Source organism: Brienomyrus brachyistius, chromosome 19 (genome assembly GCF_023856365.1).
Source record: "Brienomyrus brachyistius isolate T26 chromosome 19, BBRACH_0.4, whole genome shotgun sequence".
Taxonomy (NCBI): Eukaryota; Metazoa; Chordata; class Actinopteri; order Osteoglossiformes; family Mormyridae; genus Brienomyrus; species Brienomyrus brachyistius.
The window spans coordinates 20,766,467-20,790,452 of NC_064551.1; the positions used below are offsets into that span (position 1 = coordinate 20,766,467).

A 23,986-nucleotide genomic window follows, 5' to 3' on the forward strand; every position below is an offset into this window, starting at 1 on the left:
CCGTGTTGAGAGTCATAGCAACACGTTTCGGCAAGTGTGCTTGCACTGTTTCCTTAAATTTAGCGTTTTGGCAAGGTGAACTACAGCATCTGAAGTCGTGATTTCATGTGCCGTGCACCGTGTGTGTGTGTGTGTGTGTGTGTGTGTATATATATATATATATATATATATATATATATATATATATATTTAATTATTATTATTTGTATTTTTTCTTTCTTTCTTTAATCGCTCATTGCCGTAATTTACATATGTAAAGGTGGCCGAGATGTTGCAGCCTCGACCGGAAGACCAGGAACGCGTTTGCTTGTGATGCAGTGGTCCTGCTGAACATCAGCGGCTCCTCCAGCGCTCCGCCATCACGACCCATTTTCGCTTGTTTAAAGATCAGTCCGCATTGTTACAAAAATAATTTGGCAACACGCAGGGTTGGTGTCCAATTTCAAAGGCGATTGTGACGAACAGGTGTAATTTCATCCGCGCGCCTTCTTTTAACGGCATAGATTTGTCATTCTCTGTCATGCCAACCTAGATAGCAACAATGGTTCTAAGTAGGGCAAGAACTCTCCAAAACATGTTTTTCAGTTTTTTTTTTTGTTTTTTTTTAATTCTTCATAGATGGGATTTCACTGGCTATTTGGTCAGGCCACCTGAAGTGTGTATAGATAATATGAAAGACACCACATTTTATTTTAAGCTTTTAAATTTTTTTTTCCCTTTTCCCTACTTAGTCTTGAATGAGGCATCAGTTTATCTGTCCTGCTACTGCCATACTAGATTAATAAAGTGTAGTCAAATCTAGCTAATATTGCTGTTTTTTCTATACGACTGAAAGTGTTTATGTGTTATGCAGAATTTTAAAGGGCATTTGCCAGGGGAGATGCATAAAATATGTACAGTTTTTAATATTTCGCCTCTGTTGTCAGTTTTGATTGCGGCCAGAATGACTAAATTAAAGGTGCAAGCAATCTCCCCTTTTCAGTATGCGATAGGTTGATATTATGCTTATGTCTATAATATGATCTGTTAATTTGAATGGATTTTTTTTCTCAGTAGTTCAGTTTTTAAGGAAGTAATATTTAGTGGATTCTGAATAGCCACCGGATGACTGAAAACACAGTTTAATATGACTGAAGTATTTACGCAGTGTAGTCTTTATGACTTTTTAAAGAGTGCCGCACATCCGGCCAACTCCAACTGCAAAAATGATCTGTTTTCAGTATTTCCCGTGCACTCCACTGCTCTCCGGTCACGTACTGATTCTCTGTCAACCGAGTGTATAGACACGTTTGTTGTTTGTAGTCCACGAACTCTAGATTTAGCCTAATGCAGGAGGACCGTTCCATTACCAGGTGTGCATTTCACTGCATCTTACTTGCACTTGTATAACTATGTGACAAATAAAGAATCTTGAATCTTGAGGAGATGATCCCAGTGGTCATCTTTGGCTTGCCTTTGCAATCATAATAGTAAATCCCAAAAGCAACCTTTGTTGGTGAGATTATGGAGAATGAGGGAGGGATTGATATAATGAGAGTCATTCAAGGTCTCGTTGCGGCTTGTCTCTGCTCCGCCATTACAGTTATTTGCCTGTCAGTGCTGTGATTGAGACTGAAGCCATGTACAGGACGCTGAGTTACACTTACCGGAGTTGGCGTCTGCACGTTCTAAAGCCCCCCCCCCCCGCCAGATTTATACTGCACACACTCCATCATAATACTGGGGTTTTAAAAACATTCCAGGAGGTGCCAAATACAACAGCCCTCTCCCCCCCCCCCCCACACCTTCCGGCAGGGGTCTTGGCGGGACGTTGTTGGCCTCTCTGGAGGAGATGGAAGGAGTGCGGTGATAGTGTTGGGATGGGTGTCAGCAGAAGCAGGAGGTGCACCCCCGTTAAAGGTCCGGTTTGGTGAGGCCCCTCAGTTGGTGTAGACCTCAGTACATGCACCCAGGTTCTCGACAGCCTGCTCTTACATCACAAAGGTTCCCCTGAATGCAATGCCACCAGCTTGGGGCATAAATTAAGCAAATGAAACGAATTTGAGGTCAACCTCAAAGTTCTTTTTCATCTCGGAACAATTCATGCAAAGTCCACGCAGGCATCCTTAACTTGGCTTAACTTAACTTTGGTGTGACGGGTTTATTTAACCGACTTTCAAATTCTGCCACATTTGTTAGATTCTGCCGCACTCGTTCTCTTAATTAGCCTTGACAGCTGATTGTATTCTGACCATGACTTGAGATTTATCTGCTTGTTTGCTCATTTGCTTACTTATCTGCGATTCAATTTTTACCGTAAACGTTAAAAAAATTTGAAAGCGGAATGTATATTGTGAAAATTATAATGAAATCGACTAAATGTTACAAAGCTCTTTTTTTTTACCAGTAACTGGTGTCCACAAATGGAAAAATGTGTATTTAATCGATCCTGCTGTTCTCTTCCTGAAGCTTGTAAATGTTAGAATATCCAGAGTTTTATAAGACAAAATCTTAATGGCTGGTAGTAACAGAAGTTGTCTCACATTATGGACATCCAGGACAAGTTCAAGAATTCCTTAAAGGTGCAACCCGCTAGTTATTACATTTGTTTTTACAGTTTTTAAAAGCAGGGTATTTGACTGGGGTTTTTCCTTTGGTTGCACAAACAGCTGCTCACAATCTACATTTTCCATCTGACTTGTTGCCATGCACCATACTTGTGGTTTTGAGCAGGGGGTCTTAAAACCCAGTCCTAGGGAATCCCCATGCATGTTTTTTTTTCTACCAACCAGCCCCTCGAGGTTTCGTTTGGCTATTACAGCAGCTACGTGTTGCTTTTACTGAAAATTACAAGCTTTAGGAAAAGCATAAATAACAAGTAAAATGCTTAAATAACTAATTCCATGCTATTGAAAAGATTAAGGTTGGTAGACCTGCAGGCTATCATTATTGTCTCGCTGTTTTATTGTTTACTATTTTATTAGTTATCCAAAGCTTTTTTTCATGACTTAAAACCCATTTTATAGCTGGTTATTTTACTGGTGCAGTTTGGGTTAAGTGCTTTCTCAGAGGTGCAGGAAAATGCCTCCTCTTTGGTCTTAGACTCGCAACCTATAGGTGAAATGTCAATGACTTTGACCTGCATTTAAACTGCTGTAATGCTGACATGCAGATTGCGGGAATTGTACGACTAATGTTCGTGTTTAATTGGCGTCCCGCCCAGGGTGTACCCTTGTCTCTTGCCCTCTGCTTCCTCGGACTCTCTTCGGGCTTGCTGTTACCCTGCATCAGATAGATGGTTATCGAAAATGAATGCTTTTGTAGTAAAGACAGTCCTAGTTGTCTGTATGGGTGTTTTGGTGACATAGGTGAAATTACCAGTAGCGTTTCAGACAAACCCGAATAAGCTGAGGTGGTGCCCAGCTGAGAGATGCGGATTTCCGCTGACAATAAACCAGCAACCTCACCTGAATACAAGCACAGCCAACCAGATGTAATCTGTCACCTAACTGGTGGTTGGTTGCTTTTCAACCCTTCTGCGGAAACAATCTCCAATGATCCCTTGCCTGCAGGCGAAAACCCCCGGTGCTCGAGAGAGACCAAGAGGCAGCACTGCAAACTCGCGAAAGCCAGCCGACGGGACAGGGCCCCATGCAATGCTGAAGAATTATCAGCATGCAGAAACCTTCAGCCTTGAAATGAAGAAGTACGAACCGACTGAAAATTGGATTTGGTGCGGTTATATGCTTGCTGAGGTGACATTTGTTGGCCATCTGTGGGAATGGCACCAGCAACGTCTAGGTCACATAGCAATATTTCCACACTGGGAAGGCTGGTCTGGTCGTCTGTGGTAAAGCAGCACATTTCTGTCTAAGCCGTAGCCTCTAATGTGTCTGTAAATCTCAAGCTACTGTTAACGAGACCCAGCGGGTGGTTTCTACCAAAACTGCAAGCAGCATAGGGAGACAGAGGAGTACAGCGTCACTTTTTGAGTTGCGCAGCCATGCCAACCTGTGGACAATGCCGACCCCATATCGGGCAGCTATCTCATTTGCTTTACTTTTTTATTTTTTGCTTGATTTTGCTAAGGCAGACAAAACCCGTTTCAGAAATCGTTATTCTGCCTGGAACGCCGGGGTCACCTTCAGTGTAGATTTACAGAACCTTCCGTTTATCTCTCTGGTGCGGTTAGACGTCACTCAGAATGTTGTTTATGGCGTTCGGCACTTAAGAATACAAAAAGTAAATACAATGAAGAAAAACAATAAAAATCAGGTCGCACTTGATCTTCCGACATGGAATATAGCTGAAGTGGGCCTGACTCTTTGTATTTCTCGCAGCAGTGTGATCGAGCCACTTCCCCCTGCTCCCTCTTCTCTGCCTCCTATGTCTGACCGACGGAAAATGCTTGATGACTTATTCTTGAAAAGCTAACAAGTGTAATATGCAGTGTGATTTATTTTAAGAACTCTGCGAATGAAAATCTACTGACGAGGAGATAGCATACTTGCAGACTGCTCTGTGAATAAAATGCAACTTCAGGCTGTTGAACACTCCTGCCAAGGAACCTCCAGTCGGAGAGGTTCTTGTAGGATTAAAACAAGGCCGATAACGCAAGTGAATTTTTTTTTTTCAGTTTTCAGCATTTTTTTCCACACTATTCTGGAATTATCGCATTTAAGCCCAGAATTCTTTTTTTTTCTATCGTGACTACCCTAATACTGCCAGAAAACGAACTGCTTAATTGTGGTTTGCTGTAGACTAATATATCTGTCTCTTTGGCGACAGAATGTGATAATTCTTTATTTACTTGTTATATGCACTTAATTTTTTAATGGAGTTGTACGCACACATAGGTAATACTGTCTAAGCAACGATGCAGGCATTTACTGCACATTATTTTTCTGACAGATATTTAGAAATCGGAATAGGGTGTGTATCAGAGGTCAGTACGTAGTGTAACTTTATAAAAATTGTATTTAGTAATGTCAGGTGAACCTGAAATCTTATAAAACGAAGTTCTTAGTTACTTCACTAGATGATTTATTTTTGGAACTTTAATATGTTTTCTACAGTAAATTCTAACGACGAGGCTCTAATTTCTCTCTAAACATCTCACTGCTGTGCAAAAGTGCTGCACTGGCCTATTTAGAACGTCCTCTGCAAGCGGAAGAGGTGTGCAAAGACCACGGGACACGCTTCGCGTCGTTAAACGAATGGACAGACCTTTGGATGACCCTTTGTGAGGCAATAGGAATAAATCACGATGCGTACTTAAAGGGTTCCAAAAAAATAACAGAGGAAAATGTTTGGAACACAGAACAGTCTTCTGTTTTTGGCCAATTTAATATTAACATTGTTTTAAAAAATAGTAATAGTTCTGCGAGCATGCCAAGGGGAGGATAAGGTGGTGGAAACACGTTAGTCACGCTTTTGGGGAAGCGGGGCTTATGTAAATCTCTTTAATATCTATATCACGCAGGCTCCTCTGCTGTCCCGAAAGGCCGGCGAAATAGTGTGGGAAGTGACCTGATATGGAAGGGGTGTGGGTGCCGCGGCACTCCCCAAGGCCGGGGCACGATCGCCCGGCATTTCCATGTGGTGTGGCTCTCGGGGGAACCCGCAGCGTGTCCCTGCTTCAGCGTTTACGGAGCTTATCGTGCTGGCTCGCAGATCTCCTTGCTCGGCCGTTGAGTGCGCGGGGGGGGGTGTGTGTAACATTCCTGTTTAATTCCTGTATTTTTTTTTTATTGTTAGCCATTTTCACTCTAGTCAGACTTTTGCTCTTTCTTGCTGGGGAGTGCAGATTTTTTTTTTTTTTCTTTTTTTTTTTTATTCTTTTTGCAGGATTTTGCAATGTGAGGCATCCTGGTGTGGAGATTCTCCGCCCTCACAGCGGGATCCAGGTTATAAAGACACTGAGGAAGTGTTTTGCGGCGAAACGCCTGGGTGCCTGTTTCTTTACCTGAATAACAAGGCTGAGCCTCCTGGTGCTGGACGTCCAGAGCGGCCGCCCTGGGGGGCTCCGTGACCACGGCCTGCCGGCCCGCCAGCTTCCCATGAAGTGCCCCATCAGTGTCAAGCACCAACGCAAATAAACTTCATTGTTAGCCCTTGTTCACTGGCCGGCGTTTTGGTTTTTACTCCATATAAATCATAGAAACTACTTGACAAGCTTTTTTATGTTTCACATTAATTGTTTGGTTTAAAGATATCTCACCAAGTGCTTAGTATATATACACAACCGCACGATTGTTGCTTTCAGTATAACTCATTTAAATGACAGCCTTTTTAATATACGCTCCACTGGAAAGGGACAGAGGTCACGTGCGGTTGTTTGGCTCGAGAGGGCGAGCCCTCTGCCGCCTGCCACTCGCTACCTATCTCGCTAATAGGTCGGTGGAAGGTTGTCAATAATGGATACCTCACAGTCTGGGGCAAAACCCCCCAAAATCTGATGTCATCATCAGCATTATTTAACATGTACACTGGCATCTGGGAGCCAATTCATCATTTAATTGAATTATCCTGAAATGAATATCTCCAGTAATGAGATTAATTTTAATTATTAATCAGCTGCTGACACAGACACGCGGTGGCATGAATAAATAATGAAAGGTTTGTCTGTTCCATTTGAAGGCAGGACCTTCTTCAACGCTAGAGTGCTTTTTTATATAAAGTTTCCTTGGGATATTGAAGCTATAATCCATGTTGCCAATTGATTTTACTTCAGAATTATTTGAAATAAAAGGCAAAGAAACTCTCAGTGCTGTAGGTGCTGCTGTTCATTATTGCGTTGGGATGTGGAGCAGGGCTGGGTTCAGGTTTCTATCCCCCCCCCCCCACACACACACACACACACACACCAGCCTTCCGCCCCCGACCCCGTGCCTCCCAAAGTCCCAGAGAAAAGGCTGCTTTCTTGTTAGCTGCTGTGTCCCTCAGTCCCTCAGTGGGATTTGTTACTTTGCCCATAGATCCACGTTACCAAGGAAACAGAAGCGCAGATTGTACAAGTTATTGGGACATCTATATACCTGAACACTGAGTTAAGTTATGACTCGACCTTAAGGCGAATGTTAATCTTTTTCTTTGACATTTGTCCTCCATTTTTTTCCCCATCCCAGTCCAGTTCTGGCTCCTGTTATTGAGGTGTTTTTTTTCAGGGGGGGGGGGAATTCCTGGCAGCTGTGGACAGGTGTTGGTGGTCTGCCCACCAGACGTGGCTTTCACAGGCTGATCAGATTAGATCAGCAGAGCGCTACATTGGCCAAATGGTTCACAATTACCGGCATATGTCCAGAGGTACCTTCTGGAAGGTTCCCGCACCTACGCCAGCATCAGTGGGTTTTTATTTGCTTGAAGGGCTGCGCTAAGCCGCAGCAAGCATGTCTTTCGTGACAGATGCGCGCCTGGAGCCTTCCAGGAGGTTACCAGAATATCCAGAACCTGAATTCTGACAGAAAATTCGAAGAAAGGCGCATTCTAAGTGGCTTGACGCGAATATACAGGGCGCTTGCTACCATAGTGGGTGTTTTTGAGCACTTCTACATGCGTGAATTTATTTGGTCGTAATAGATGCTTTTGAACCTTGTTGAAATGTCAGCTGTACCTTTAGGACAGGGCAGCGGCGATGGCGGTCCAGGAACTGGAACTACGACCAATCAGGGAGCGTCGATAGAATTTCATCAGTCCGTTTCATATGAAGAGGTGAAAGTGCTTAAAAGAAAAAAAATCTGTGATGTAAACGGCATGGGACGCAAAGCGGACGGACAGGGCGATATGCTAACGGCAGCGTTAGCACTGTTTTTTCTTTCGCAAGTGAATAACGCGGGATAGTTTTACACAACTGAAGGCACGCTCGTTGGGGGGGGGGGTGGACTTGTGGGTGGAACAATGTATTTTACATGAAAGGAAGGGGATTGAGTTACAGCTGTGGTAACTGCTCAAACAAATAACACCCCAGGCAGTGAGTGGCGTGGTAAATAGGAGTAAATGATGGCAAAGGAGTATTAATGTCACATGGGTCTGTGGTGGCAGACTGGTGGTGGGTGGTTAGTGGGGGGTGGGGGTGGGGGGGTCACTGGACTGAAACAGGTTACACAGGAAGTACTCGTGGGGTCCAGGCTGGGCTGGGACAGCTGGGAAAGCGTCCGTGACGAGCAGCTCGATGCGTCACGAGAGCAACAAAGACTGTGGTCCCCATATGGTACGGCCGCTGGGCTCCGCCTGTCGTTTCCATTCAGTGTGGCGCCACGACCGGCCCAGCCCGGTCTGGCCCGGGCCTCTGCTGCCGCAGCGCCTCAGGTGGCCACAGATCTTCCTGACTCACACCTGCCCAGCTCCCGGCTACAGGCTCTCCTCTCGCTTTGTTGGTTGTAACTTCCCGGCTTTTAATTTGTCGCCGGAGTTTTCGAGACGGGCATGCCCATGGGTGCACTTGGCATCGAGGACACCGAGGCTTGCCCAGGCCCGCCGATCATGTTAGGCTTTTATTGAGGGCCTCGCCGTGCCTGGATGTGGGCTGGCTATGGGGTTTTGTGACCGGGACTCTTTGCCGCCAAGCTTTATGTGCCTGAGATTGAATTTCCCCCAAAATGCAGCATAAGCCCGTTGATGGACGGGCGACACTGCGCCATAGCGAAACCCATCCCAGGTGAGCCTCCGGACCCTGTGGGGTTCGGGTCCCTGGAAGGGGCCGGGAGCAGAAGGGATCGCCTTGACCGGCCCTCAGCATAGCAGAAGGGCCCACTCTCTTTTCGTATTATTCATGCGTTCAGGACCAGAGGAGTTCATCTAGGATGGAACCGGTCCAACAACAATAGCCCACTTCTAAGGCTGGGGGGAAGCGGTTCTTCCCTGTGGCCCGCTCTGCGTCTCGGCCTGGGTTCTTGCCTCCCCTCGGGCGTTGGGCCTTGGCTGAAGGTGCTGTTTACCTTTGAGAAATTCAGTAAGACAGACGGACGTACCGCTGGTCCCACTTTTCAACCCTTAATTGTTTGTTTTTCTAGATCCAGCCCTGCCATTCTTCCAGCCAACCATTCCCCCCTCCCCCTAGTCCAGGATACTTCCAGCCTCTGGTCCACTGTCATGCCGGACAGCCCTGGGGGGGTGGGGCGGAATCAACTCATAGCAAAAGAAGCTGAGTTTAGCGTCAGGACACAACTGAACTGAGACAATATATTCTAATAGCCTAAGTTAACAGCTAAGGGCTTACAGGTAGACTGGGAGATGGTGATGTCAGCAGGCTTTCTGCTGTATGGGCCTTTTTAATAATTCACTGTCATTGATTTTTGTCTCCGTTTCGTTCCTGAAGGCAGACGAATCCAAATCATAGATTTGTTTTGCGTTAATATCTCCTGCCTTTCACAGGACAAAGTTGAGTCCTGGAGCGGTCAGTGTGTCTCTCAGGCTCGGGGTCGCAAGGGTGAATGTCACCACAAACAAAACTCGCGCAGTTGGACAGGGTTTTCGCGCCTGCTGCTTACAGGTTGGTGGATTCTTTGTCGCTTGCTGCTGTTGAGAGTTTCTTGGCGCTCATCAAGCCTGGCATTGCGTGCCAGTTGGAGTGCAGGTGCTGTAACCTCATTGTTGCGTGTTGCTGTATCCGTATTTGGATTGGGTGCGTTGTGTGCCATTGGCCTTTTGGGTAAGTGTATTATTTTAAGAGGAAAGTTGTCCTCAAAACTAACTTGAACCTCTATTCAAGATCCTCAGCAGGGTATCCTTGACCAGTGACACTGTCCAGAAGAGGTGTGTGTTTGTGTGTGTGCGCATGTGTGTGTGTGTGTGTGTGTGTGTGTGTGTGTGTGTGTGTGTGTGTGTGTGTGTGTGTGTGTGTGTGTGTGTGTGTGTGTGTGTGTGTGCTACAGCACAGTGTCCCTCAAAGACATCAGAACTGGATCTTCTCCTCCCGCTAGCGGAGTGTGAGATCCTAATGGGTCCTGCTTGCCCGTCATATCTCCCAGTTGTCGGGAAGGAAGGAGGGACGGGGGCTGTTTTGCCAAGGGGCTCTCGTTCTTAACGCTTCCATTTGCACAGGTGACGTGTAAATGTTTTGCCAAAATGAAAATCGCGGGAGAAGCGGGTGAGGTTATGAAAGCTGCCGATACAAGTGGAGGTTAATTGTCTCGTCGTTTCTGCATTTTTTTCTGTCTTGCACTTTCCCGTCGCCTGCCGGCCGTTTATTAGCGACCCTTGTGAACGCAGGGGGGCTTTTCTAATAATAAAGTGCTTGAGTTGTCAAGCGATGCCATAAATGTCCTAATCTTCACTGACAGGGCTTTCTCACCCGGGTCATCCATCACGTTTTATTAGCTCCGATACAGACAGGCCCCCATTCGTCACTAGAGCTTTGGGGTGGGCGGGGGGGGGGGGGGGGGGTAAGGGTGGTGGTGACAAAAGCGGGTCCCGTCACTCCGGCAGGTGTAACTTTCACTCTAGGGCTGACTGATTAACACCTTGGAGTTTGCCCCAGGCAAGACTGCCATCTTCAGTTGCCTTGCTGCCAAAACGGGCAAAGCCTTAGCACCCCCTTGTCTCCCCACCTGCCCCGGAGAGACACCCTACTCTAATTTAATCGTTATTCTTCTCCCATCTTGCCTTGAATGTTCTTGTTTTTTTCTGCTGCTTGCCTCCACCCCACATGACGCGATCAGAAATGCTGCAAAATGCAGTTAACGGCTGAAAACTTTCGGACCAAAAATGGTCGGCCTACGCGCTCCGACTTTCCGTACCGTTTCCCCCTGTGTATTTTTCTTTTGTGCGCCGTTTTCTGCGCCTTTTGAAATGTGGTGCCCCGCATGACCGAATATGCTGCAGCGACAGCGGCTGCGCGTGTGGACCCTGCCCTGGACCCGGCCACCAGCTCCCCCACCTTCCGCGTAGCTGCATAGCTGGTTTACTTTTGGGTAACATGCCACTGGATTACAGCTCCTCTTGTGCCAGTTTTGCCACTATTTGCCTTTTAGAATAAATGGGGGAAATCCTTAAAAAAATGCTGTGGAAAAAAGTAAACACAAAATTAAACTTAAAATACTTCCTACAATTAGCTTCACCTCTAGTAATTTTTTTTATAGTTTTTGAGTCAAATACTGAAAATGGAGCTTCATATTAGCATACATGTTAAAATGAAATCATTGGTATTAAAAAGCAGTCTTTAAAATTCAGTGGTTCTCAGTTTAGTATGATAAGGGCCGATTGTTTTTGTAAACGTATTTTTTTCCTGGTCTTGTTCATATTGAGATTAAGCCGCAACCTTCTGCTCTGAGATTTTTCTCTCACCACCAAATTGCGTTTTTTTGTGATCAGCCGGGAATAAAGGTTTCCAGTATGTGAAATGGAATGAGTTTCAGGGGTGATTTTAGGGTGGTGGGGGCTGTATGGAGCAGATGAGGGCTGGGGGTTCTGTTTCCGGCCCAAACTGCACCAACAGAAAGGAGAACTGTGACTCGTTCGGAACGGCAGCGACCCGATGGGTGCAGAGACGGCCCCGGCCCTGGAGCGGCTGAGGCGGCCCTCGAGCCGAGCGAGAGAGCCCACACGTGCGTCAGCCAGTGACAGCGGGCGGGGGGGGCGAGGGCAGGGCCGTGGGAGGGGTGCTGAGGAAAGCCCCCACCTCGGCTTGCCGGGATAAATGCGACATGTTAGACATGCACTGAAAGACGGGAGCTGTTGACGGGGTGACCTCTGAAGGCAAGTCGTCTGACTGTAAAGAGACGGACATGGAGAGCTGAAACCGAGCGCGTTTGCCTGTACTGTCATTTAAATAAACGGCGGTCTTTTTTTGGGAAGGGGTGGCTGCGGCAGGCGGCGGCTGACGCGTTCCGATTCAAGCTGAGCCGGGCCAACTGTGGGACACGTCTCTGTGCGGAGGGGTGGGGGTACCTGACGCTAGCCGGTACCTGACGCTAGCTGATCCATCGCGCCGTGAGTCTCTGGGCCGGCCGGAAACCTGAGAGCGAGTCGGGGGAGCCGGGCCGCTCTGCCGCCCCGAGCGAGTTTGGGAACAAAACAAGAAGCGGTGATGCTACAAGGATAGGGGATGACTTAACCCCCGAAATGGCGAGGCAGTGGAGGTAAGGCACATCGCTTCACCGCTGCTGTACTTCATCCTGTGACTGTCAGAGCGCGAAGGGCCCGTCGACACGGTGCGCTGCCAGTCATCCTGGGCGATATCGCAGGCATCAACAGCTTCTCTGAGTCTGTAAATGCGATTTTATGCAGGTGTTTAGCAAGTTGCTTTTGCAAGGAGGACTTCATCTGTCATAATTTATTACACCAGCCATGTATGTAGCAGAAAGCAACCTAACTGCATGGGAAGGATTTCTCTAGCAAATATTAAAGGTGAGGGTTTTATTTTTTATTCCTTTTTTATTCCTTATTATCAAACTGCTACAGTTTCCCCCTTTTTTGACAATAAAAATCGTATGAATCCTCACGCCTTTAAGCAGATTAAGTTATGAACTGAATCGACGTGCTCATGACTATTATAGGAACAAGCTGAGTGCACCATTTTCATTTAGCATTTGTAATAATATTGTATTATTTTAAAGAAAAAAAAAAACAGTTAATATTTTTATTTTAAAAATTTTTGGGGGTCGTCATACTGCAGTTAAAGATTAATTAAAAGAGGAATCACATTTTTTTTGGGACCTCAGGCCTGGTCTGCAGTCCCTTTTTGTAATAAGATTGTCTCGGGGGGGGATCTCTGGTGTGTGAGGATTTACAGTTATTTAAGGGAAAAAAGCTCTCATTTGTGCACCGTCACATGCAGGGCAGGATTCATGCTGCTCCGTGGGGGCATCTGCCGGGGGGGGGGGGCCGCCAGCAACTGGGGACTCGGCCAGAGCCTCGATATGTTGCATGTCGAATTCTGCATACATTCCTGTGTACGCTTACAAGCTAAAAAGCAGCGTTCTTACTCTTTTTAATTTTATCGTGATAGTTACAGCGTTAGGGATAAAGTGTCATGTTTCAGACGTGTATTTTATGACATTTTATTTTATGTTTAGAGGGTGTTTTTTTCTTACATTGATTTAGAAGCTGTGTTTGTGCAGTTTTTATTGTATTATATTCATATGATTTGTGAAATTTAATAATTAAAAATTTCAGCTAAGAATCTGTAGACTTAAGAGAAACTAACACAACGTATAGTTATATCAAAGAGCTTTTGTTATGTATTAGTGTTGAAAGTGTACAAAATGAAGGTTTTTCTTTTGAAATGGCTTCCAAACGGGGAAGTATGGTATTTGCGCTACGATGATTGATCTGGACGTCTTGTAGACCGTCCCGCGCATTAATCGCTAGTTCTGTGCCGAGTGTGCCTCACACCCTGCACACATCTCACCGGCAAGGAGCAGTAGGTGGCGGAGCAAGGCATGATGGGATAACGCTGGGCTTGCTTTTGTGTGTGCGTCTGCCTGCATCCGCAGGTTTTTCATTTTGGAATTCAGAAATTGTCCTCATAAGGATAGTAATTCCAGAAGAACATTTGTCCCAATTTTTGTTTTAAAAATGTTTTTTTGCGCTGAAACTGTTTTTCCTGTTTTTGAGAGGGAAGGGCATTAAAGTGTCTCAACAGGTACCAAAATGCCACGCAAGCTTCCGTGCAGAAACACGCTCATAACTTATGCACACACACGGACGGATGTACACATTTACTCACGCACACTCGCGCTGCACTAGCAGGGATGAACACTGTGAAATTTTCCTAACTTATTCCTACTCGACTCGCTCTCTCAGGGCCACGGATCCTATTGCCAAGAATATATTTAATGTTCTGAGACATTTGTTAAGATCATACATTTCGGAGCGACTCACCATTGTCAGGCGGGGGTATCGTTCGCCAGTAAAAACCGAAAAAATGCTGAGAGTAATTGGAAAACCAGAAACTACAAATTGAATTCAACCAACCTCTACCAATGTGACTCCTTAAACTGAAAATATTCTAATATCCTGCTCTCTGTTTTTACAATTAACTGTTAAACATATATGCTGGCTTTCAGTTCTTATTCAACAGATATTTCCTTTGTCGCATTTCAGATGAGTTTTTATGTTTTTTTGCTTGTTTTTATTGCGATATGCAGTTCAGAAAAGACATCAACAGGGCCTTTAGTAATATGCCAAATTCCAGATTCAATAAAAACACAAGCCACTCATTTTACACCCTGTGTGTTGTTTTGCTAGTCTTTGCTGCTATTGGATGGGGATGGGGATGGGGGGGGGGGGGGGCAGGAGGGTTCCAAGAATAAGGCTGGAAAGCTGAGCTTGGGGGTATTTGGGATTTGGGGGGGGTAGGTAGGTGATGCATGGGGGTGTGGACAGCGCTGGTCACAAAGCTGGTCTGGGGGGTAGGCAGGTCAGAGGTCACAGATTCAAACCCCTGGAGGCGGAGTTGGCTCCAGGAAGGGAGGAGGGGCTGGGATGTGGTGGGGGCTGGCGTCAGGCTGTGGGGCCCGGGCTGGTCGTCCGCAGCAGACATGTCCCCCTCTCAAGAACACCGCCAAGTAATTATCCACATCCTCACTGACGCCAGGTTCGAAGAAAAGAGATTCATTAGGTCTGATTTCAAAGGTCAGATTATTTACCTCTTGAAAAGGCAGGAACCGGCAGCATTTTTCTGAGGAAACGGCCCTCAGATTGTATGTAAAAAGTGAATATTAAATATAGATCGAAGGCCTGGTCGTGTGCGTGGAACGGGGTGACAGATATGGTCGTCAGTACCATGGGTGTGGTTATCAGCTCTCGGGTCATTGTCTGACTTCCATTTCCCTCTGACTCGCACTGACGCTTGTGGCTCTTGAACTTCCCCGTGAGCTTCGAAGCGAAAGCAGGATCAGTTTGGGTTCCGGCGCTTTAATGACCTCCCTCGCCTGCTGGCTTTCACTCGCCTCCAACCTGCCCAGGCATGGACTCATTCACTGACGCCACCAGCAGTTGTGGGAACTTACTTTTCATTTCTTCAGGGGCGCCGTGCACGTCCACGCTGGGGCCGTTTGCTGGTGGGAACAGAGTACACGCCTGACCCCATGTGCCTGCCGCAGATGGCCTGCGAGGGGCCACGGAGCTGGCGCTGGTGACAACCCCAGCGCTACGGGCTCGTAAAAAAAAATCCCAGGAAACTGAGACACACCCACGCCCCCCACCCCCCATGTGTGTAATGGGAGCCGGAGTCATGTGACCCACGGTCTGACACTTTTGTGGCTAAGGGCTGCTTCTGATGTGGTCCCGACAGGGCGGCGATAATCAGAAACACAGTGGCGTATGAGAAAATCTGACACCCACCCCCCCCCCCCCCACCCCCGAGTCGTCCTCGAAGGAAAAGCGTCGATTTAATCAAGGGCGACTCGTGCCCAGTCTTGGGGCAGATACCCGGCAAAGGGAGGCTTTGGAAGCACCAGTCTGGGTCTCCAAAGTCTCAGTCACTTCTGTCCGATTATAAAAAAAAAAGAAAAAAAGACTCCTTCAGATCGACCGGTAGCCTCAGCGCTAATCCAGTTAGTGAACCGGTAATGATCCAGTTAGAGATCCGGTTTGTGATCGGCAAGCCTTGCAGGCGATGGCGTCGTCCGCCTTCACCGCAGCCCAGTTCCATTACTGTGGGCCTATGACTTGAGTGCAGGGGTGCCTGTGGTAGGCCGTCCACGGCTGGCCATAAATCCACGCCTGGTTTTAGGGGGGGTGGCGTTGGGGGGGGTGGACCGTGGCCCCCTTTTTCCAGGCGAGGCGAGAGGAGGCCGCTGTGGAATGCGGGCCCTTAATCAGACGCTGATTTCAGCCGCGCTTGGGTTTGTTTACACAGCCATTACATGCCAGCTGCAGAAAATTTGCAAAGTTGTTGAAGATTTACTGTTATAATTAGTTCCTCAAAAATAGAGGGAGGTATTTTAATAAGTACCTGCTGTCCCCACACCACTGCGAGCCCGGAGTCCTGGTCAGGCACGCGGCGTTGGGGCGTGTTCGTGTCCCTGGGTGTCCGCTGCTCCTGCTTCGGTTCTGCAGTGCGGTGAGACTGCAGTTCCGCTCAGAATAGTGAGCAAGAATATGTCCGGTACCAAAGGGTTTGCAAACGGCAAGCAGACCCAGATAGCAACAGCGGAGGGGGGGTGTACCGACTGTAGCTGGCTCTCGTATCCTTCTGCTTGGGGAGTTCTATCAGCATTGCCCATAAACCTCTTCAGCACCCTGGTCGTCCTTGTTGAAGGAATCGTTTCAGTTATGTGGGAGCTCCGTTTCACAGCGCCGCGTCGGATCACACACATGAAAAACGAGGCCGTTTCTTAACTTAATCATGCCAGCTGCTGAAAAGACGTCCCGTCCGGGCAGCAGACAGCAGCGCTCGGTCTGCGTTTTCGCCGGCGGTAGGGAGCACCTTGGGTCGGAACAGAACCACACGGGTTGCGATCGGGGCACCCTTTTTGCCAGACAGTGTTTTATATTTACAGAGGGGGGTGGATGAGATGAGAGCGATAAGGGAACAAGTAAACACACAGTGGAGATAAAAGGTTGTTTCGGGCAGGATGGGGGCTTGTGAGGCAGGAACTGGGGAAACCTGGATCGCAGTGAGCTGCTGCAGCTACAGGGATCAGGCCAAAACTGGAATTTAGGTCTCAGTTGCAAAATAGAGGGGAAAAAAAACACCAAGTTATAGTGGCTGAGGAGAGCAGGTGATCTGCATTATAAACACTTACCTTGGTCACATGACTTTCCCTCCTGTGATGGATAACCCCCCCCCCCCCCCCCACCATGCTGATCTTTTTAGCTTTGAAAGTGTTTATTCTCGCATCCATATTTAACAGTTAATTCCTACTTCCCAGCCCACTTACATCCATCTTCTCCACCTTGAGTGTGTTTTATTTATCTTTTTGGGTAATTTTTTCCCTCTCCTGCCTGGAGATATATGATCCCTTTTTGGTTTTGCAGTCAGCTGTGGTTTAAGGAGAGATATATGTAGTGCGATTTCAGACATTCTTCGGATTTGGCGAGCCGGAGTGAGTCGTGGAGCTGTTACTGAAGTAGCTGTCTTTCAGTATTCTGGCCTCACCTGGCGTATGGATGACTCCAGGGGAGGGGGGGGAACCCCGCGGCGCGTAGCCGGGCCCCCTTCGGCCCGGGGTGGGGGCCGTTCCCAGGCTGTCTGAGTACCACATGGCTGGTTAGCTGTAGCGGCACATGGACAATGGTCGTTTATTTTAGGCCGACAGCCCGAACCACGGTTACTTTATTTTTAGCATGTTCAGTCAAGCCTGTTTTCTTTTTTATATAATCTGCAATAATTTTGTCTCAGAGACTCAAACATCTGTGTTAAGTACAAGAAATTTGAACAATTTTTTTTTTACAACCCGAGCAAAATTTTTGATAATACATTCTGTGTCACATTCAGACACAAGGAATATTATAACTGTATAACTGTTCAACTCTGCAAAAGCAGTGTGTTTTTGTACATAAATATATGTGTGTGTGTGTGTGTGTGTGGGTCGGTTACACATTACGTTGTAGGGACCAAATGAATGGCAGGTCCCCACAAAGATGTGAGTACAGGTCTGTGTGTGCGTGTGTGTGCCTTGGGAAATTCCTTGCTCTGCCAAAGGGGACGTCACTGTGACTGTCTGTGTGAGCCTAACATCATGTGCTCTTTCCGGGGTCCACTGCATGTCGCTTGTCCACGCAGGCAATCAGGAGGTTGAACACATACCTGCACGGTTCACCTAGTATATGCACCCTGGGAAGGGGACATGGCTGTCATCAGCATTGCTTTGCAGGCTGAGAACTTTTCATGGCCGCCCAATTTGAGCATATGGTGTGACGTGGCCACTCTTCGCTGGTACCCTGGGGGACAACGTGTGAAAGTCCTCTGAGCCCTGTAACTGACCCCTCTCTCTGACCCGAGTGTGGTGCTCATGTTCTTTGGTGTGGTCCGGAGTTCCTTAACCGGCATGATAGAAAATATCGGCAACCAGGTCAAAGAGGTTTCTGCCGTTTTCTAGCAAATTACCCCCCATTCTCCAGATTAATCTGAAAAATTGGCCTTTCCCAAAAACAGGATCTGCGCTTTCGAATCTTGAAACTCAGTGACTGTTAACTTCCTTCTGATCTAATCGGTCCAGCAATTTCTCTCTGCACTGTATAATCTAATTGAGCTGTGGAAGCTGGTTATCAATAGACTTAGGGTTCATTATGGGGTCGATTTTATTAACAAAAAACGACAGCCTCATGTCTGGCTTCACATACAGATGTCCCATCTGAAGAAGCCCCCCCACCCACCCCCCAGATGTCAGTTTTTCATTGTTACCTTTATTGTTTTTCTCCCCTCCAAACAAGCCCCTCAGACCAAGGGAATGAAATTACTTTTAAACTATAAGAACTTGTTTTACAAGCCAAAAAAAGAGTATTGAGTATTTTTATAACAAGCAACCGCTTTCAGACGAGGCTGGAATTGTTTAAATGCAGCTGGGACAAAGGAAATCTGTTTTGATTATCTTTGGCGTTTTTTTTTTTAGGGTGGGGGGGAGTTTTTGAAAAAGTTGCAAATCAGAATAATAAGGATGACTTCAGAAGGCTGCCGTGGCGGAGCGGGATGGCGCTGGGGGGGGCGGGATGGCGCTGGGGGGGCGCTTGCTCGTGCCACCGGCTTCAGAAGGCTCGCACTCCATCAGTCAGGAACTGAGAAATGCCTCGTGTGAATGGGGGGAGGTGGGGGGGGGGGGGCTCCCGGACCGAGCGGGGGGACAAAAGCCTTCTGTTTTCGGGCCCCTCCCGCGCCGTTTCAGACTTCCTATCCCGTCGAGGTAAATGGCGGCCTTCACCGGGGATGGAAGCGCCGCTCCAGCCCGTTATTGCAGGGGCCCCATCGTCGGCCTTTTGATCCCGAGCCGCTTGACTTGTGATCTTTCATGGATCGTTGATGGAAGAGGATCGGCCCTGCTGAAGGAAGTCCCCCGGGGAGCGTGTGGTTTGGGGTTTGGGGGAGGGGAGGGAGAACACTAACCTCGCGGGTTACAGGTAGGCTATTCAGGTAAAGGCCTGGATTCTCAGTCTCATTATAAAGGCACTATGTGTGAGTGTGGCTCCATTTATGGCGACTCTAGATACCTGTCCTGTGCTACTGCCGCCCTCCTTTTTTCTTGCACACACAGACACAAATGCAGGTGAGGCTGAGTTTGGCAGCGAAGGGCAGCCACACCCACATAGCTGGGAGTTAAGGGCCTCTTCCAAGGGCCCAAAGACGTGGTCGTTCTGCCGAGGCCAGGCTCGAACCCGTGACCCTTCGATCACAGAGGCTCAGGCCCACCGAGCCACACGCTGCCCCTTTCTGACGGCAGTTCTTTGTTTAACCTCCAAATCGATTGGTTCTCATAGCTGTAAACTGCTTATTCCCGGGGGACTTACTGGAAGCTGGTTGCCGTGGGCGGAGCCTATCTCGGGTATCCCGCAGCCAGGTAACAAAGGCTGACCAGCATGTGCGGGTGGTTTTTTCTGAAGGTGCCGTTTCCGTCAGTCCATTTTCACACCCTGAGGAGGAACCTGCTGGGACATGGGGGGGCCGGGGAGGAATGCGCTTTGTAAAGCAGGGAATAGTGGTCCCTCTGTGGTGCTGCCCCCCCCTCCCCCCCCAAACCCCACCCTCGCTTCTCTGGTGCCTCTCTCCTTGCTGATGGAGCCGGGGTATTTAGCGACCTAATGGCCCCGTGGAAGGGTATTTGGCTGTCGTTCCCCACGGCCATAATGCGTCGCACTGTGAGGCAGGGCTGAAAGCCGGAGTTGGAGGATCAGGGGTGTCGCCTCTCGGAGAGAACAAGTCACATCTGACGCCTGTCTTTCCCTTCTTTTTCCGCAGGTGAAGAAAGCGCACAGCGAATCGCATGTTTCCGAGCCCTCCGGTCCCAGGTAAATGCACGCCAGGGTGTCCGCCTTCACAAACCCAACACGAGGGTCGAGAGAGAGGCGGGGGGGGGGGGGCAGGAGGGACAGGGAGCAGGTTAAGGAACTACCAACCCATTCCCAGATCTCCGTACTGCGTTAAGAAGTGTTTTTTACCGCAGATTTGTGCATTAAACTGCTTCTGCATTGCAGCTACGCGTGTTTGTTATTAGGGAGGAATGTCCACTGTTCTGCCGTTGGGGGTCTCTGTTTATTCAGTAGAACGGAGTCACGGATTTAACTGTGTTTAACCTGCCGTTGGTGCAGATTTTGACCGACGGGCTCATTGCACGGAAGGACGTTCTCTGTCCGCGCGTCCCTCAAGCCTCCTGTTGGTTGTCTTGTCCTTTGAACTTCCTGAAACGCTAAAGTACTCATCCAATTTCCGAAGGGTAACGGGAACAGAAACGCCTCTGTCCTTTTCAAATGGTCCGCCGAGCTCTCGTCAGATGATGCTTGGGGGTGGGGTCAGGACGAAAGTGTGGGGTGGGGGGGGGGGGGGAATTAGAGGAGAGTTTGATACATGTGAAAACAGTGGGAATGGGACCAACACAGTTAGAAGCTAAAGGAAAAATTTTAAACCGCTTTGGCTGAAAGGGAAAGAAGATACAACGGTAAAAGTAGTCTTGTGAATAGGGACAAAAGGTGTATTGCGGTTAGGGGTCTTAGGACTGGCTTCTGGGGTTGGTCTTGGCTTTTGGGGCAAAACAAAACAGAAAACAAACAATTTATAGCTACAGCTAAACGGAAAACAAAGGCCAGGGGAACCCTAACTCAAATAATCGAGGCCACCTGACTTTTCTCTCAAGCCCCTCAGAGAATGCGAGGGTCTCGTGTTGTGTTATGTATGGAGCGCCGTCAGGTTCTGCCCGGTCGTGGCTCCAGGTTGGTTTGGAAGAACCATTAGATCCGCAAAAGCCAAGCCAAGGAGCTGAAATGTGCTGATGGGGCGGTTCTGCCAGTCTCACCACTTCATGGCCTCTGTCCCGCTCGCGGCCTCCTCAGGGGAGCTTCTGGTCCCAGCCCAACGCCAGAGCCTGCCAGTACAGGAGCCGCTTGGCAGGGCCCCCTTTCTGCTCCATGTCAAATGCAACGGGGACACCGAGAAACGATTTCGGCTGGTAATATTTGCTTATTGTACGCTTGCACCATTAACTGCCCACAATGAATCACGAAAAACCATATTTGAAAGGCTCACCAAACCCATAGCCGCGTCTCAGTGAGGTGCGACACGGGCCAGTAGACGTATCCAATGACACGCCATGAAAAAGCCAGTATCCAGGGGCAGCTTATTCTCAGTAGCGTTTAGGACAGCTGTGTTATCCTTTCTCTGGCTTCCAAGTGGCCCATTTATGTTTGCCAGTCCAACCTGAAAGCGAGTGGAAGTCATCTGTGAAGATGTTATCCCGCTCGTCTCAACTGTCAACAGGCAGGTTGTTCAGCTGCTGTGCTTTGTGTCTTACACTCAGAGGGTTTGGTCCTTTGATCTTCCAAGCTCTTAGTCTCTAAGCTTCTTAGCCCCCCCCACCCCCCCCCCCCCCCAAAAAAAAATCCCACCCTAAGCAGCTGCCTGTTTTGGGAATGTCTTTCCGTGTGAGACCAGATACCAATCCCTCAGGCAAGATACTGCTTCACTACATTACACCATGAACCTTTGCATCTAAAGATTGCGTGCCTGTGTAGACATTAAGTAATATATAGGGAGTAATCAAGCATGTATTGTCCAATCAGAGTCTTAGATGATTCACAGTGTTAATTACAGCACATTTACACTCTCTGTTGTTGCTCGTTCGATAAGTGGAAAATGCACCGTTGCTACTTTTTGTTTACACTGAACACTTCATGTCAGGGAGAAAAATATTAAAATCCAGTCACTCATTCCTGTGTCCATATTCCACAAAACTTTTATAATGTGGAAAAAACGTTAAATGTCCTGGCTGAACAGGAATTTTCATTGGAGCAACAAAGTTTACATTTCAATGAAGTGATATGGAGGGCAAATGTCAAATAATATTCTGGAAAGTGCAGATGACTAACTTGACTGTAGGTCTTTAAGGATACTCCTTTTAGACTGTTAATATTTCAGAGTATTTAAAAGTATTCCCCTTGTGTGAGTATTTTACAATGTTACTTCAAGCTGGTAGTATTTGAGAATGTTTTCTAATATTTCTTGATATTTAAGAATATTTCTTCTGACTTTTAATGTTTTGGAATTTGAATTTTAGAATAACCTTTAACAGTCTTGATCTTCATGAATATTACTCTTGACTGTGTTCATTTTTAGAATAATCTTTACCTATCTTGGTATTCAATTTTTCCTGTCTCTGTCAATATTTTAGAAAATTAGAAAATTTTTGAATAATCTCCCTGGCTATTTGATATTTAAAAATATTAATTATGACTTTTAGTGTTTTAGAAAATTCCTCCAGTGTTATTTAAAAATATTTTACAATAACATTCTGTCTTTGGTATTTTAGAATATTCCTTCTGATCGTGTTAACATATGAGAATATTTTATAATAATCTCCCTGTCTTGTATTTTCGAATATTTCTCCTGACTGTTAATATTAAAAATATTTTAGAATAGTCCTCTTGACTGTCTTGATATTTTCCTATATTTCTTCCATTAATATTTTATTACAATCTTGTAAGATTACTTTGACGGTATTAAAATTTGAGAATATTTTGTAATACCCATCACGTTTTGATGATTTACTGTACTTTTTCTCACTAGTTATTTATTTTTAATTGATTAAAATTTTTTATTTCTTTTGGGCATTCTCCCTGCTAGTGCTAATGCTGTTGCATTCTCCCTCTCAGGTCCATGGAAATGCAGGACTTAGCCAGTCCTCACAATCGCGTCAGCAACGCTGATACTTCGGCTTCCAAGCTGGACAAGACCAGCTTGGGTGGGACTCCGATTACATCCAATGGGACTGGAGGTAAGCGGGCCAAACATTTGCCCTGGGGCACTTGTGCTGCAGTTCCCCCGGACCCAGCAGGCCTCTGGGGGTGCTGACGGCTACCGGGCCAGCTCTCAGCCCCAGCCGGATCGCTATGTCCTCACTGCTCGGTCAGACGGCGCGTACACGTCACGGAGATTCCAGTGAAGGTTACTGGAAATGGCTCCCCTGCTTTCCGCGCCTGAGTGGCATCGGGGCATCATGGGAAGCGAAAGCTGATAGGCGTTTCACGGGCGCAGCTCCCGGCGTTCAGCGAGGCTGCTGCCCCAACTTTGATGTGGTGCGGGTGTGCGGTTTGTCATGACAACATGGCCACCTACTTAAACCACTGAATACGCATGTGAATGCTGAGCCTGACTCCCCAGCTTCACTGAGAAACCGCTCCTTGGACCGTCTCGGTCTGGTTTTTTTGATTCAGTTCCCAGACCAAGTTGGTTACGACATCCAAAAAAATAACAAAATACATTAAATCCCAATTTCTTTTATATGTCCATCACCAGTGATATGTTTTTTTTCCTTTTTGAAATATTCTACGGGACAAATAAAAATGTCACTCCGGTAGTTTCATTGAAGATTGAAGATTGATCTTTTCTGGAAAGTGTCATGCCTTGAATTTTTTGCCGCGTTGTTTTTAATGAGCAGAATTTAAACTTTTTTTTTTTTTTTTTTTTTAGGTTAGACAATTGTCATTTTTTTTATGAGGTGGTGATTTAGGTGAAGTATTAAATGCATTACTTGACTGTAGCAACAACGTAAATGATTTTAGCAGGAATGTGGATGCTGACCTGCCCTCAGGATACCCAAAACTTGCGTTCTTTATGACATACACCACAGTCAGACACTGGACTCACGCTGGCTCATTCTGGCAAAGTCTGTACTTATTTGATGATCGGGATCACTTTACTCATTGCGTCGGTCTTCATGGGTTCTGCTACACTAGCGTTAGCATGGAGCATGTTGCTACAAGATAGTATTGATGTTGGCTGGCTTTAGAGTCTTTGCCCCTGGACGTAATTAATGTTAGCTGTAGCATTAGTTGGCATTAGCAGGAAGCACATTGCTCAAGGCCAGTATTAGCATTAGTGTTAACAGTAACATTAGCTAGCTTTAGATTCTCATTGCCC

General features: G+C 47.1%; 1 protein-coding gene across 1 annotated transcript in view; it reads left to right on the forward strand.

Annotated features, from left to right (window-relative positions):
• Positions 1–23,986, forward strand: part of eya4 (EYA transcriptional coactivator and phosphatase 4) — a 49,409-nt gene that overhangs the window by 6,003 nt on the left and 19,420 nt on the right. The window contains 2 exon segments of the mRNA XM_048985225.1: positions 19,817–19,866; positions 22,720–22,841. Of these exon segments, the coding sequence (XP_048841182.1) occupies positions 19,817–19,866; positions 22,720–22,841 (172 nt within the window).